The sequence below is a fragment of the Otolemur garnettii genome, unplaced genomic scaffold (genome assembly GCF_000181295.1).
Source record: "Otolemur garnettii isolate 467f Iridium unplaced genomic scaffold, OtoGar3 scaffold00054, whole genome shotgun sequence".
Taxonomy (NCBI): domain Eukaryota; kingdom Metazoa; phylum Chordata; class Mammalia; order Primates; family Galagidae; genus Otolemur; species Otolemur garnettii.
Genome location: NW_003852449.1, coordinates 6,972,432 through 6,989,312, shown reverse-complemented (window position 1 = coordinate 6,989,312; position 16,881 = coordinate 6,972,432). Strand labels below are relative to the sequence as shown.

General features: G+C 36.1%; 1 protein-coding gene across 1 annotated transcript in view; it reads right to left on the bottom strand.

The window, feature by feature from the left end:
* MDGA2 (MAM domain containing glycosylphosphatidylinositol anchor 2) overlaps positions 1–16,881 on the bottom strand; it is a 739,157-nt gene that overhangs the window by 255,179 nt on the left and 467,097 nt on the right. Inside the window, exon 5 of the mRNA XM_003792170.2 lies at positions 9,029–9,161. Coding sequence (XP_003792218.1) covers positions 9,029–9,161 — 133 coding nt within the window. The remainder of the gene's footprint in view (positions 1–9,028; positions 9,162–16,881) is intronic.

Sequence of the window (16,881 nt, the reverse complement as noted above, 5' to 3'; positions counted from 1 at the left end):
CAATCAGCAGGGTGAACGTGGGCCAGGACACGAAGCTCAGAAGGAGCCAAACTGTCTGGAACAAACAAGTACCCCCCCCCCGCCAGAGGGTCCCTAACCATAAACAGCTCAGCCAATAGCAGCCCCCTCGACAAAACACCCGATGAAATTCTTCTATGCACTTTAAAAACCTCAGCTACTTCACAAGGGGGTCGGTCACCCTTCCTCCAGCCATGCTGAAGGGAAGAGTGGCCCAGGCATATGCTTGCAAAATAAAGCACTTTTTGTCTTGACATGTGTGTGGTGGTCTCTCCGTGGCAATTCTGGATCCAATACTGCCATGTGGCTATTTAGCCAGCATATGAGTTTTATATTATTTTTGTTAATTTTAGAATGTTAAACTTTAATAATAACAAATAATTGTTGACAACTGATTATCGAGAACTACTTATTAAAGTTCGCATTGTTGATCAGTTGTTAGAATTTGACCACCATTGTTTGGACTTAATGAACAATGGCATTTTTAGGCATTGGCAACCACGAAAACATTTTGTAACTGTCTCTCAGATGATTCATATCGTGCTGCGTGCTAGTGCTAGTTAATCAAGTGATGTCAATAAATCAGCTATTCCGATAACTTAAGTAAGTAATTTATTTATTTATTTCATGAATTTAGCAGACAGTACTCATAGTATTTATATTTTATAGTGGAGGCAAAAAGTCTAGCGCTGGCCTTGAAAGTGACACTTACTACTTATGAGGTATCATTATTAAAAAAAATATTAATTAGGAAAAGGTTAAATCTTGGGCATAAGCAAAAATCACAATAGAGAAAAAAATGTTTAGAAATATTTCATCATTTTGAAACAAACCATGGTCCACACAATAATGCACTAAAAATTGTGGGATACGCGCTGTCCTTACCAGGAACTAATGCTATGACTGAACATGTTTTTTCTACAGTAAATAAAGTCTGGATATCAGAAAAATCACAATGAAGTGTTGAGAGTTTGAAAGCCATTTTATGTGTGAAATATAATTTAACAAATTCTTGTGAAAAATTTCATGACCTTTTAAACAAGGACAGCAATCTACTAAAAAAAATTCACTCAAATGAGAAATATGTCAAAGAATAAAATGATACTATACATAATTTTTTTTTTTGGCCAGGGCTGGATTTGAACCTGCCACCTTCAGCATATGGGGCCCGCACCCTACTCCTTTAAGCCACAGCACCCCCCCATACATAATTTTTTTAAAGAATTATATTTGTAAAATGTACTTATATTGAAATTAAAAATATATATATTACAATACTATTTTTGCGTTCTATGAAAATTTTTGTTGCTCTATATAGACCAAATTTTTAATTAAGAAACACCCCCCCACCTGCCTCCCCATCAATGGTGTCCCACTTTACCAATGTTAAAATCTGGTTACCTTAGGTTAAGGTTCTGTGTTCACCAACAGTAACAACTGACATTAAGACTAATATCCTATATAGAGATAACCCGGATGGTCAATTAGATCATTGTGGGACCAGTTGTCCCGGTTGGCCTAGGAGTATGGGGTTTTCCATGATGTGGGGCTTTCACTGACTGCAGGACAATCTGGGTGGTTGCTCAGCCCAAAGATGACTCTCTGACATTATCTAGCCTATGGTTTGGGATGAATACTAGTAACATGACTATCTGTATGCACTTAAGGAAACGATTATGATCTTCATTAGAGCCAATAATCTATAAAATCAGCTTGTTACTGAATGGTCACGGAGATACTAAAATCTACAAATGATGCAAGTGACATGTGGCAAGCTCAAAACCCACGAGGACACTGTGCAAGGCACTGCTGGCCACTGATTTGTTACTACCTATAACACAATTCTCAGTAGTTTCACTACAACAGTGAAACACGGAAAAGAACCAAGCTGTGGTTTACAAACTAAAATCTAGAAGCAGTTTAGAAATTAAAAATTATTCTTATGAATATGAAAACCCTATTATTTTATTTAGCATATCTCCAGTATCCACTGAAATGATGTTCAAACACACAGCTTGAGCTTTTGTAAGATCTTCTTATGAATAACTTTAAAATTTTTCAATTATAATATCATAGCGTATTAAAAATAAGAAACACTTCAAGTTAGATAAATCTAGTCTGTGAATATTCTAGATGTTTGCTTAAATACAGGCTTTTTTCTGTGGTTCACAGTATTTGTGTTAAGTTCTGAGCTAGGACTTTAATAATATGCATCCCTGTCAATGAATATCGTACTGTCTCCTTCTAGTTGGCTAACGATGTTTTCTCATCTTTCTGTTTTTAGCTATCCGTTTTATCTGGGTTATGATATCTACTGGGAGACTAACTAGTTTATGGAGGTTATTTATATAAGAACTCAGTGTCTCAAAATAAACTTGAATACAAGAAGCCTGAAAAATTCATTGTTGAAACGGAAGAAAAGCACAGGTGTGTGGAGATCTCAGCAACATGCAAACTTCCTGTTACTATGGTAACAGAATTTTGAGAAATCTTGGGCATCTTATTGCTCTGCCAACTGTCTTAGAAAGACCAAGTTGAAACCCTATAACAACCATTAGCTTTGTCTGCGATCCACTCCCTGATCATGATTTATATTTTTTGAAGTTACATTGGTGAGAATGGGTTATATTTAAGTTTGATTACCCTGGGAAATGACTGAGAACTCAGAGGAAAAATCTGTTGAATATTATCAAATTTTCATGTTTCTTCTGTTTCCGAAGAAACTGTTATCAGTTTCACAAATTAATATTTTATAGTGATGTTAAACATTTCTGCTAATAGATTGGGTACAAAGATGGCCAGAATATGCATTCCTTTCTAGAGATTTTTCTAGGAAATATTAACATCTAATGTACCTTCTGGGAAAAGTAATCCACAAAATGACCATGAATTCATTTCAAGGTCGGTCATCCACAGCTGAAGCTACACACGCTATCCTAGCAAAAAAGGCAAGAGTCTTGTTATCACCTCGCCATAGTTGCTGATGATACCAGATTCATCCCTTCTTTCTATTATCTAGACAAACACCCCAATTATAACTACTATTTAATGAATGTTTACGACTATGGATATGCCAGATACTTCTCCAAGGTTCATATTAAATAGGATTTACTGCCTAGAAGATGAAATAATGTGGGTCTTTTTGTTATCTTAATTTTTAAGAAACTTCTCTAAATAAATTTAGAGAAGTTGGTGCAAGATCATGTAAGAAAAATTTAATGTTGGACTTTTGAATTTTAAAATGTACGCAAAAGAGTTATAGGAAACATGTTATTCTGTAAGAAACCTTTTGGCACCGGGAACAGCTTTTATGGAAGATAATTCAATTTTTGCCTGGATGGGAGGTAGGAGGAGAGCAGTGGGGAGGAGGTGACAGAGGCTGGACTCAGGCAGTGAAGCCAGGGATGGGGAGTGGCTGTGACTGCCAAGGAAGCTTCTTCCCCCCACCTACCACACAGCTCCTGTGGTGGGGGGAAGGTTTGAGGACTGCAGTTTTAAGGTATTCACATTCCTAACATCTTAGCCCATGGAAAAGTGAAAAGTCAAATGTTTTCTCCTGTTTCACACATGTGCTAACTTTGCCATCTTAAAAAAGTCAGAAAAAAACAAAAACTTGCAAGAAAGGGATTCGCTGATAATTGTTTCTGATTAATATCATTAATCCTTTCATGATCAATATTTTGATCATACTTTTAAAAATTCCTGATGACGGTTCTACAAAAGGGATATTTGTTTCTCATTAATGTTTCATCTTACCTTCTGCTTTTAGAGTTACTTTCTTCCTATTTCCCCCAAAGCTACAGAGATAGGGCCATACACACTCTCAGTAGAGTCCCCTTCTAAAATTAAGTTACTGGAGAAAAGTAGTTGGTTTTTTTAATTGTTAAAAAGTTTGACTCACTTTTTTGCATTGATTTAACATATATTATAAACTTATATTGGACAATTTAAAGGAAAAGCAACCCTCAATGCAAACTCTACTCTCTATAATTTGGAAGTCTTGTAGACTAAATTGTATTCCTTTCTTCAAATTCTTACCGTGCTGCCCTAATCTTCCATGTGATTGCATTTGGAGATAGGGCCTGAAGTAACTAAGGTCAAATGAGGTCATAAGGATGGACCCTAATCTAATAAGTCTCCTTACGTGAAGAGAAGGAACACTAAAATTTCTCCTCCTTCCCTCCACAGTGCACAGAGGAAAGGCTATGTAAGGCACAGAAAGAAAGCAGCCTTCATCATACCAGGAGGAGAGCCCTCACAGAAGTCAGCCCTGACGGTGCCTTCATCTTGGACAGGTAGCTTCTGGAATCTAAATTTCTATTATTTAAGCCACCCGGTCTGTGGTATTGTACTACAGAAGCCCAAAGAGATAGGATAGCACCATATTTGTGCCTCTCACAAACTTAGATAGCCTTTCTTTAAAACTGTGGTCATTGGTGAAATAATGTACTTAGATTCTAATAAATGATTGCCTAGACACCATGGAGGTCACTGAATGGCCATTAGGTTACGGTCAGTGCTCAGGTGCAGGTGACAGTGAAATCCTTACTGCCATTTCCTTTTACAGGTAACTATTTCTGACAATGCAGAGACCACATCCGGAGAGGAAGTGTTTTTTATATTTTTCATACTAACAACTCTATAAGTGAAATATAGTCTCGTAAGCCTTAGATAAATTAGTTACATTCCTCTGAACACAGAAAAGAACTACCAGGAACAGACCACAGTAGACACAGAGTTTTACATTGAAGTTCATAGCAATTCCTGGGGATTTATGTTACAACTTCCCCATGACTCATATGAAATAAAAAGGAACAAATAATAGGTGTAGGCTACTACTCCTGAACTTCTCATTCTTCCACGATCATTTACTAAGACAAATTGGAGATTAAAAAAAAAATAGAGGAGAAAGAAGAAATGGAGAAAAAAGGAGAGAAGGAAGAAGAGGAGGCAGAAGAGGAAGAGGGTGCCCCATTTCTATAACTAGTCACACCTGCAATGATTGGCTTCCCAGATTTAATGCACATTTCAGGAAGACATCATAATTAAATACTTCTACAAATGCTGAGATTGAACAGATTAAATCAAGGGATCCATATAATCAAGTAAAATAAACTCCACTTGTCCTAGTTCTTTATAAAGTTCACCATAACTTCTCAAGTAGGGAGAATATATGTTTTCATCCTAATCTAGGTAATACACCTAATTCTTATTTGCCTCTAAAATTAGGAGACATAAACACATTGATGCTTGACATACATTAGAATAAATAAAAGTTGTTTTATCATAATTACTATGTGCCTTCATGTTGGAATACATGTAATTTGATAAATGTAAAATAATTTATACTTTTAGTTACTTATACTTACGATAATTTCAAAATATACCTATATTAAAATTCTAAATTTACACATTTTTAACAGGTTTATTTTAAAAAACTATGAGAAATAGAGCTACATGAAGAATTTACCCATCAAAGCTAATGCTCTTTTTCTTCCCAGTGGTACAAGGAAAACAACCTAAATGACACTCGGACCCCTGCACCTCTATGTTAAGTGGTCAGTGTGCGCGACAGGAAATAAATAAACATGGCACTCAATATTTTATAAAATTCTATGAACTGTCATGATACGTTTTAGGCAGCTAGGTTAGGTAGAATATGTAATGACACTTCTGTGGCAGGAGACATTTTCATAGTGTGCCAAGCAAGAAAAGGGGGCCAAGAAATTAATGAATGCTTTCTATAGCCAATCTACAATTATAAGCTTTACAGTAATGCCAATTTACGATAGAAACGTTAAGAAAACACATCACTGGTAAATCCACAGAAGATACTAACTTTTAAAAAAGCACTTAGACACTGATTTGCAAAGTAGTTCTAGAAAATTAATTTCTATTAACAAAAGTTGCCAAAAAAAAAAAAAAAAGGAATGAGTTCATGTAAAATAGTCTAACAAAGACTACATTTTATCATCATCCAAAGTCGTTATTAGAACTAGTTCAAAATGTCTACATTAGGTCTATACCCCAGAAAGTCTAATTCAGCAGGTATAGCATGGACCCAGAAAACTGTACCATGAGGCAAGTTTTCTGTTGCAAAGATGCTTTAGGCATGTTTGCCCATAGCAAACATTGTTTCCATCTTAATATGTGTCATTTGGGCATTGTGCAAAGCAAGTTCACAGACAGAATGCAATTAAAAGTTTAAGTGATCATGGAGTTGTTGCAATAAAATTTTGTTTATACCAAGATTATAGTTATCGGTGAATTATTTCACTATTATTACAAAAACAATTTTCCAAGTTAAGATTTTCATAAACATACTGGTTTACACAGATTAGTCAAATATAGTATTATATGTATAGTTTTCTCCCCCTCAGTAAGGGACACAATTTCCTTGACATTTTGACAATGAAGCATTAGAACCATGATCATGTAAGCTGTATCACTTGGAGACTCATAAGGACCAGCTGAGCGTCACGTGGATTCTGGCACCGCTGAGTCACTGCTCTTCTGCCAATCAGCTATGCACTTACCTGTGTATTTTGAGACGTACCTCATTGACTCCACCTGTTGAAGTACACACACCCTTCCGACCTGAGCACAGTCAAATAGGAAAAATGCCAAAGCACGCCCAGTTTGAATATGTGAAGTCTCAGGTGTATGACGGCTTAAGTGTAGTTACTGAAAAGCCAACCGGCCACTAGCTTATTATATTTTAATTTTAACTTTTACCATGCTCTAGTAATCATTTTGTAGTGAATATCAACCTAGAATTTGTTTTAGGTTGTTTATAAAGGAGAAGAATAGGTTTCTATGTGTGCTTATCTAGAAATATATTAGGCTGAGAAATAAAGAATGGAAGAGACAGCTGACAGGGTAACAAAGCGTCTCTATTTACAGCGCTTCGGTGCCCTCCACAGGACAAGTCCTCGCGATTCTGTTCTCTGAGCAGATTCTCTGCTGATTGTTAAAAAATCACCTCAGGATTAAAGTCACCCTGCTTATTTAAAAGACCTTAGGAATCCTTCCAGAGTCATCCTCCTTGTTCAGCTTTGAGATAAGAAGTTCTTATTCATTTGAAGGAATGAAGTTCTTCATTCATTCATAAACACTCTGGCTGATATTCAAGGTCATTTTTTTCACTCTGTAAAACCTTAGAAGAGCTGGTCAGATCTTGTCCATAAGGTGTGGGAACTTAAAAAATAAAGAAACCATTCCCATGCAGCATGCAAATATTAATATTGCATTTCTTAGCCTCTAAAGATTTTTTTGTATGTGTTAACTTAGCTCATTCTCAAAAACAACCCAATGAGGATTTTTTTTTTTTCCAGTTTTTGGCCAGGGCCAGGTTTGAACCCACCACCTCTGGTATATGGGGCCAGCGCCCTACTCCTTGAGCCACAGGCACCACCCCAATGAGGACATTTTAATTGCCATGGGGCAGTTTGTTATGCATCAGATGAGAGGGAAAGAATCATTTTAAAAATCTACCTGTTTATGCCCCAGCAGTTATAAACTGTAAAAACTAATAAGCACTGATTGCCTACAGGTTGTAGTAACGGCACACACACTGGTTTTTCTTCTTTCTCATTCTTTTGCAATGGACTTATCCATGGTGTAGGACCTACTCTCATTTTATTTTTGATTTTTCTCTCAGAATCATAATGTATTTCAAAAACGTATTACCAAAACTAAGATAAAATTAGTTATAGTAATTAATAATAATTTCATGCCGAGAACATAATTGCCACTTGTTCTTAGATGTAAGTTAATCTCTTATCTTTGTTTCTCCATATCCCATTTCCGCTTTCGCAAGTGAGAGACTATTAATCTTTATCAGTTAAGTCCACTAAGCTGTCACATTTCTACTTCCTCCCCTCAATATCCAGTATCTGTCAAGTCTTTCTCATCCTCATTGATCGGGGAGGTGTACTTTTCTCTTTCCTGTTGTTTTGGTGCTGTCCTCTGGTGACGTTTATCTGATGCTCAATGACTATTTTCTAGTTTGACATACTTTAGATCTTTGCCAATATCCCCCTGCCTATCATTGCTGACACGGAATGGGACCTAATAAGTTACTGATGAGGACATGAATAAACAAATGAAGGAAGGAGCATTTCAAATGTTAGCAACTAATTGAATATATGTTGCTGAATTAATGTTATGAACACATGATTTTGTTAATCATCCTATAAAGTCCTAGGTTTAATCTTTTTACGAAGTGAGTTGGCTGGAGTTGCTAAGCAGCTTTCTGTTGAAAGGATGGGTAATGTGGTTCCATTAATAATATAGATATGTGTGTATCAACTCATTCATTCTTTCGTCCGCTACAACCTGGAGACTTTAGGAGGAACTGAAACAGAGGAGAGTGAAGTGACTCCCTCAACAATGGCCAAGAGACACCAGTGTCAAGAGACACCCAGATCTAAAACGTTCATGTTCCTAGATGTTTCTGTTCACGTGGAAAAGACTTTTAAAATTCTTTAGCTTAGTATACTTATTTAAAGCAAACATTTAAATTAAATGCCATGGAAAATTGGAGCTTCTCAAAACAAGGTTGAAAACTAATTTAAGGTGATTTTTCATACACAGTCCCACAAAAGATGGTCAGTCACACTCTCACCAGATTGAGAATAATTTTCTCCATCTGTTGATAATTATTCTGAGGTTTATATTTATGAACACAGGCTAACTTAAGTTGCAGTCCTGCTAATGTTTTGACATCTTCTACAAAAATATAGTCCTGTTTGTCACATTTACGAATACACTATTTTGGAGTATTATAATTTTGTATGCCATATACACAAACATGTTACATCACGTATACTCCAATTAAATTTGCTGTGTCTATTTACCAAGTTTTTCAGATATCTCAGAATTTTCTGAAGAAAAAAAAGTGTTTATCCAGATTCACACTGCAGAAATCATTTGCTTTAGAAAAAGGTTAGAGTTTTGCAAACATTTGTTGTAGATAACAGACATATAACATACCGAGATAGTTCCATACCTGTTTTATTGGAAAGCCTAAACGACACCATCTTATCAGGAATATTACACACATTCCTCACTGAAGCAATGCAGCTATAATTAGCATAGTCCTGAGGTCGAAGGTTCTTTAGTTTTAAGATCTTTGTTTCACCCTGAAAATGTAGAAAAGGTCATTAGAAAAGGCCAATGGTAAACGGAATGAATGAATGAAACATGACATTATGTCGTATTAAGTCATATTATCAGGACATGGCAGATTGTCTTATTTTTTAAGGAAAATATCCTAAATTTTTAAAAACCTCTGCATTTTAAAATAACACTATACCATTAATTAAAAACTGACAGACTGCAATAAAAATTCAGAACATTTTCTTTGCAGTCTTCCTAGAGGGAAAATTCTATTTCGGGAGGTAGTTATACAAATTATTATGCAAAGATCAGACCAGAGTAGTTAATAATGGATTTTATTCAACAAACATTGCAATCTACACAGACATCAATATGAAAAGTTATGCAATAAAAGAACCCCAAAGAAGAGCCAATAAATGAAAAACTGTTGTTAGAACAAAGTTAATGAAGTAAATCTAATGATGTGTAATTAAATTTACAGATAAATCCTGTGTGTATAGAGTGATAGGTGATAGACCTACACCTGAATTACAGAAGCATTCATGAGTGTTTCGATAATACTATTATTGCGCCTGTCATTTTCTGTTCAGGGGTTTGAGGGCTAGGCCTCCAGATAAATCTACAAAATGTACACCCATCCAAAGCAGCCAAGTGCCCAGAAACACCTTACAGAATCTTGAACCAGGAGAGGCTATGAAAAAACATTGGATTGAAATTGTTCAAAGGGTAAAAAGAATCAGCAATGGACAACAATAAGAATCTCTCTGCCCAATTCAGATTAGGGCCCCTCGGGCTTCTCTGCCTTCTAAAGTACCGATGCAAATTTCAATAGCTCCTCTCCTAAGTCACTGACTGTGCTGTTAGGACAACGTCCCAGTGGCTGTACAGTATTCAGGATATCGATTTTCAAAACGCTAATTTTATCTAGGTAACATCTTATATGGCGTGATCTGTTTCTTCCACTGTACTTGAATAACATTGTATTTACTGTATACTTAGAAATATTTAGTAATTAAAACATAAAGACACTGTCCTTCTTTGGTGAGAAAACCCTCCCAGACCTAGGCACACGATTTCCAAATGTGTCAAATGAAGCCAGGTGCAGGTCTTGTCCGTGAAGCCCCAGCCACTCGGGAGGCCGCAGTGAGGGGATCACTGAAGGCCAATGAGTTTGAGACCAAATGTCTCAAATGAACCTCTGCTCCGGTGTCCCTGGGCACTATGGCATAACTTTTTGTGTTCACTGTCAAAATTCAATCCTAAATGCCTTTAGCAATTTAAATAATGACCTTTACCTTTGAATTTTAAGGAAAGCATTTCATTTTTATATAGAAACATATATATCTCAAATATACACAGAAGTCTTTATGTTTCTAGAATTTATATTTAAAAATATTTTATTATATTAACCATATAAAATTCCTAGAGAAATGAGCTTAGTTAGAAAGAATAGTTGAAATTAAATGTTATTTTAGAATTAGTTGACTTAATTTTTGAATGCAGTGATACATCTTACCTCTCCTATCTCTGTGATACTTAATACTCAGGTTTTTTTTTTTTTTTTAATTTTCTTTCAACCTCAACATTTAAATTGTGTCAGAATTCCATCTGTTCCACAGTTAAACTAACTTGATAAACTTTCTGTAGGTGGTATTTTCCTTGATGAATTTCTACCATAAGCCCTATTTTCCTGCCCTCTCTAAGTCTGTAACCCTCGTCTGTTACAGAAGTCTCCTTTAAGTTTCAGAGGCATTGTTACCTCAACATTTTGATGCTTCCCAGACACCCTGAAACTCAGCACATCCTGAATCAAATTTCAAATCTATTCCCCTAAGCCCCCTCTTACTTGTCCAATAACAGGAAACTACACAACTATAATTTCTTATATTCTTATTTTCTAGAGAAAGGATCAGTTAGATCCTCTCCTTAACCTTTAAAAACATCCAATCTTAATGATTCTTTTTATTTTTAATTATAGTACTCTAAATTCTACATTAAGCTGAAAAGTTCCAGACTGTGCTTAGCATAATTTAAGTATGCAAGCAAGCACAATAATCCAGACTTGAACTCGCTGCTGGGGTATAAGGCACAGATGATAACTGTGTGCATTTAAGGTATGCTACTGTCTGTTTTGGTGTATGTTGTGGAAATAGTCACCACAATCAAGATAATCAACATACACTTCCCCCACACAGTTACCAGTTTTGTCCCACTTGTTAAAAATAGGAAATGTGATTATGCCATTTTCCAGCTAAATCATGTAAATGACTTAGTATTATTCTTGCAGACAAACACAGAGTTATTCACATTTCTCTCAACTCTATACAAGCTGCATTTTTGAATCTCTGGTCTTATCTCATTTTCTTAGCGCCTAATACACCTCCAGTTCCCCCCTGCACGGACCCTCTGCAGAGTCTGGCTCCTCAGCGCCCTGTGTCATCAGCTCCACCTCACTCTGAGACGCCCGCATTCCCGCTCCACAGGTAAGCTGCTCCTCCACTTGCTGAAGTAGCAGAATCCCTTTCACAAGAGGATCTTTTATATTTATTTGGGTAATGGATTTATGTTCTACTAATATCAGAGTCTTCCCCTTGTCAGGAAGAACCTGGAGAGTAGAGAATTATATTCTGAGTCCCTAGCACAGGACTCAGTATAGAGCAGACACTTTTAAAACGAGTAGTTTTTCAGTTTTAAGTACTATATATACCAAACCCCTGAATATAAATATATATAAATAAATAATAAATAACTCATAAATGATATAATATATAAATAATAAAATAATATGATAATAAATAATATATAAAATATATATAAATATATTATATATTATAAATATATATATTTCTCCAGAATTTACTATTTGCTTGTTGCTGATATAAATTCAATAAATGTTAAATAAATAAAATTAAAGATTAAATGCATTTAGAGAAAAATATCCTTGCCATATTACATATAATCAATAGATATTTGTGTACAATATAAAAAAGAAAGAGGCAATAATCCTCTGTTAACAATTTATCTGTTACAAATTTGTTTTGCAATGAAATTTATACTGAAGACAAAAATATCAAAATAAGGCAAACTTGAAAAAGAAATAAAATTAAAAATCAGTGGAAATAAAAATGACAAATATAGATGATACAGACATATCCAATTACACATATAAAATAGTGTAATAAAATAATGTATAATATATTCACTTACACATTATATATTTAATTACTCTAAAAAGAATCAGATGCTAATAGTTCTGAAAGGTTCATTATATGTAGTTAATATTCTAAAAGCAACCATACGGCGATAATAATTCTCAAACATAAACAAAGGATGAACATTGTCATTTATGTGTATATCTAATGAGAGTCTCTTTAGTCACAGGGAATAAATTATAATCTGTCAGTATTTCTTGCTTCTGTTTCTACTGACAAATTAGTTTTTAATTGACATTTTCTGAATAATACTTTTTCAACACTCTGCTGAAATTGTACCTGCTAATGTCATTAATGATGATCTTTTGTTAAAATGTAATAAACCTTTCTTTTTAATGCTCCCATATTTCTTTGCTTATTCTAAAACTTATAATAATTTAGTGATTTCTTGGCTGTTCCCCTATTTCATGCTTCATCCACTGAAGTCCAAATTTTTCGACTACTATACTCCCAGTGGAATCTGATCCACCCTCACAGGTTCAATTAGCACCTGTGTGTGGACAACTAACAAGTCTGTAAGCAAAAGTAAAAAAACAAAAAAATCACTGATACTATTGTCAATACTACTGTAATGAATCAATTCCAGATGTACTTAAGTTTTCCCGTCCTTTTAGTTGCAATATTTGCTAGTGACAACTCCACTGCAGTTGATTATTTCTTTTCCTTCTCAATCTCTTAAGATAATCTATCCTGCTTTCATAATTTCCTTTAGCCATTCCTTCTTAAAAAAATTCTTTGTGTCATTTATTGGCTTCAATTCTTCTTATATTATTTATCTCCTTGCAAAAACACCCCGCCAAAACAAAACCATGACAAAGATCAACTGCTCACATGGCCTATTTTCCCGATGAACTAAAACCTCCCCATTTATTGGACGTTTTTCCTAAATCTTCTTTGTTTTTCCTCCTGGATTGTCCCTGGCCCCTTTCCCCACCTCTGCCTCACACCGCTATCCTCATCTCACATTTTTTGCTAATTACCTGGTAAATATTTTTGTCAGTACGGATACATCACGTCATACGAAAGACAGTGATTTCACTGTCCCGCTGCATTCCTGCCCCTGTCACCTCTCATCAGTTTTCTCTTCTAAGGCTGTTGTTCGTCACGAGAGACACCATCATTCTCCCCACAATCCACCATCAGACCTCATTTCATCTTCCACTTTCACTGTTTCTCATTCCCCAAATTCAATGATGGCCCTGCTTTGGACTCACTCTTGCATTTTTATTTCACAAATGGCCTTTCATTTATAGTCCTGCAGGCTCGATGCTGGCTTTAGACCCTCTTACCATGGACTTAGCAAGGACTGCTTGGGGACTTACTCTGGTGCCAGTACGGTCCTGCATCCTACAGGACCTGCAGCTCACCTTCTCCTGGTCATTCTGCATGTGTCCACCAGACCTGCCTCCATCACCTCAGCTCCGTGCTGGAAACCCTAACAGGCAGGCTCTCCTTCACTGAAAGCCACTTCAAAACCCCCTGAGTTTGTCACTTGAGACTCAACACGATCTAAGCAAAACTATTCTTTCCTTACTCCTCACACAAGTTCTTTATTTTCATCAAATTAATTTTGTCAATACTTTGAGATTTCTTTTTGTGATTTCTCAGTGTTTTGTGGTTAAGAAAATGTTCCCCAAACATTGATACAAATATTTTTTGTCCCTATATGGGTGGATGTGTAGTTCAAAAAAATGTGTACTCACTTTGTGAAGCCCTTGTATATTTAGAAGTAAATTCTCTTTTCTTTGGAGTTTGTTGCATCTTACAACATGACGTCTATGTATAACTCATTGTTTAGTGTGAGGCCAGAACTTGCCTTTTAGCATGTTGGCCTATCATGAGGCCCCTAGGGACAGAGCTACACGTGTCTCCCTGAGCATTCAACAGGAGATTTTCATAGCCATTGTTTAATAAATCATTGTTGATTAACAGGGCATACTTAAATGTTGGTCTTTCTCACCCAATATATCCCCCAAGAAGAAATGTAATATTCTTCACTACTATAAATATATAATGACAATGACCTAAAAAAAATATGAAACAAAATCTATAAAAATTAGACTTCTTCATTCTTACTAAGTATTATGTCCTTTGCTTATATCTGCTATCTTTCCTATATCAGTGTCATTACTTTCTCCTTTTTCTTGGCCTTTCTATAAATATCGTCACACTAATAATCAATTGGAAACCATCTGATTCTTTCACTGCAATGATTCTGTATTTAAATATTTTCACTTATATTATTAGAGGCAGTGCATGGCCAAATCTCCTGCTTCTTCCTATTCTTTGTAGAAATCATAATAAAAACTATACAAAGGAAGGTCAATTATTTTAAAAGTTACGCTAGCCATGGCACGTCCTGTCTATCAAATTTTAAGACACAGCTGACTGATGACTCAAAATAGTGTACAACCATGGAGGAATGAACTGCTCTCAAGTTCTGTTTTGTGATCTTCAGGCTACTACAAGGGGTAGTAGCTATAAAAACTGGAGCTGGACATTACCATTTTATGTCCTTTTCTATACGTATGTTACGTTTATGTGGCCTGTGGTCTGATAATCACCCAGGGCATTCTCTGTGCCAAGTCTTTTATAAACCCTGGGGAAACAATGGGAAGAATAAGGATCCTATATGATTGAAATAATAAATATCTAAATAAATACAGAGGATAGATGGGATAATTTTAAAGAGTATTGAGTGCTATTAAATAGATCACGCAAAGTAATAGAGAGTGAGATGAAGGCCGTGGTGAGCTACTTTAGATGGGACCATCTGGGGAGCCGTTCTCAGGCATGGGTTGAATGTTGATGGACTGGAAAGACACTTGAGGGATGGGCAGTCCAGCAGGACACTGGGAACCACAACTACAGAGATCAAGGAAAGGACTACAGAGAAGTGCAGTCGGGCTGTCGCGGGCCTGAACAGAAACTCAGTGTGGCTGGTGTACAGCAATGAATGAAGGGCATGGAAGGAAAAATGTCAGCGCTTAGATTCAATGTGGATTTGTATTTATTCTAAAATTACTTGTTCTGTGTTTAATGCCACTCATCTCATCTGTCTGACTTTTTCACCAAGGCTTGCCTTCTGCTTTTGGAAAATATTTTAAAGTTGATATTCACCAGCCATAACTGCCTACTCTACCAAATAAGAGATGCCCCTCCCATCATTCTGAGTGGGCCTGACAGCCATTAGTTCAAGGAAGACCTTTCTAACTAGAAGTTCTTACCTCTGAACCAACACTAAAAGTGCATTCTTCCTATTTCCCCCCTTTATTTTCTTTTGTCTGTTTATATGTATATTTTGTGTATATGTTTATAGATGGTTTGGTCATTTTCATTATATATTTGTATTCATCCTTTTTTTCAATTCTATGAGATAACGTCACCTTAAATTGTAATCTCTGCCATTTGTGCAGTGTTTTGCATTTGCATGTTGTCAACCCAGAACAGTCTGCTGGTTAGAAAAGAGCAGAGGAAATGCATTGGGTAAATAATTTTTAAACCATGTTGACTCTAAAAGTAGCAATAGGAATAAGAGAAATTTACACTAGGGGAGGCTGCAAGATGGGTTTATGAAGCTGAGTTTGGGGCTATCCACAGAAGAATTAAACAATTACGGACAAGAAAATGCAAAAGAGGGATAATCCCTGAGGGAAATGTCTAAAATGATTAAATACATCTGGACCATCAGCACTTTAAGTGACCATTAAATACAGAGGTCACTTCTAAACAGATCCATTCTTGAAATGTTTTGTATCCCTGAGTTTTTGTGGTTAGGAATGCTGCTGGTACTTATGTTATATAAAAGTGAAGACTATGAATTGTGTAGTAACATTGACATTGAAATGAGATTTCATGCTACCCTTTGAGATGGTCCCCAGTCTTTGAAGATAAAGTGTAGTGAATAAATACACTTTTCACATGACATAGCCTAAGTTAATCCCTATCAAGGCCACAGCATACAAGGAGACATAGGCAAAGGTGCTGTCGTTTGGATATTTGTCTCCTAAACCTCATGTTGAAATTCAATCTCAACAAGGGAGTTGAAGCCTAATGGGAAGCCTAGGGGCCATGGGGGTGGAGACTTCCTGAATAAGTCAATACCTTCCCTCAGTTTGATGGGAGGGGGAGGGGGTTGAGTGAGTTCCCATTCTATTAGTTCCTATGAAAGTTAGTTGTTACAAGATCCTGGCACCCACCCCATCTTGCAACCTCTCTCACCATGTAATCTCTGCACAGCAAGTTCCCCTTCACCTTCCCCCTTGAGCAGAAGCAGCCACCCACCTTTAGCAGAGATGCACATACCAGTGTCATATTTCTGTTGGAGTAGGAGGTGGCTCAAGGTGGTGGCAAAATAATTGAAGAGAAGAGCAAGTAAAGTTTTAGCAAGCTGACTCCATCCTAACGACTGCAAGCTCTGTGGAAAGCCCAGTTTGGGGTTTTATATACAACTGTGAAGGACATCAGCTGCTTCTTGAAGACTCTCAGAATCCCAATTAACTCTGTTCTCAAAACAACCCACCTTCAAAGT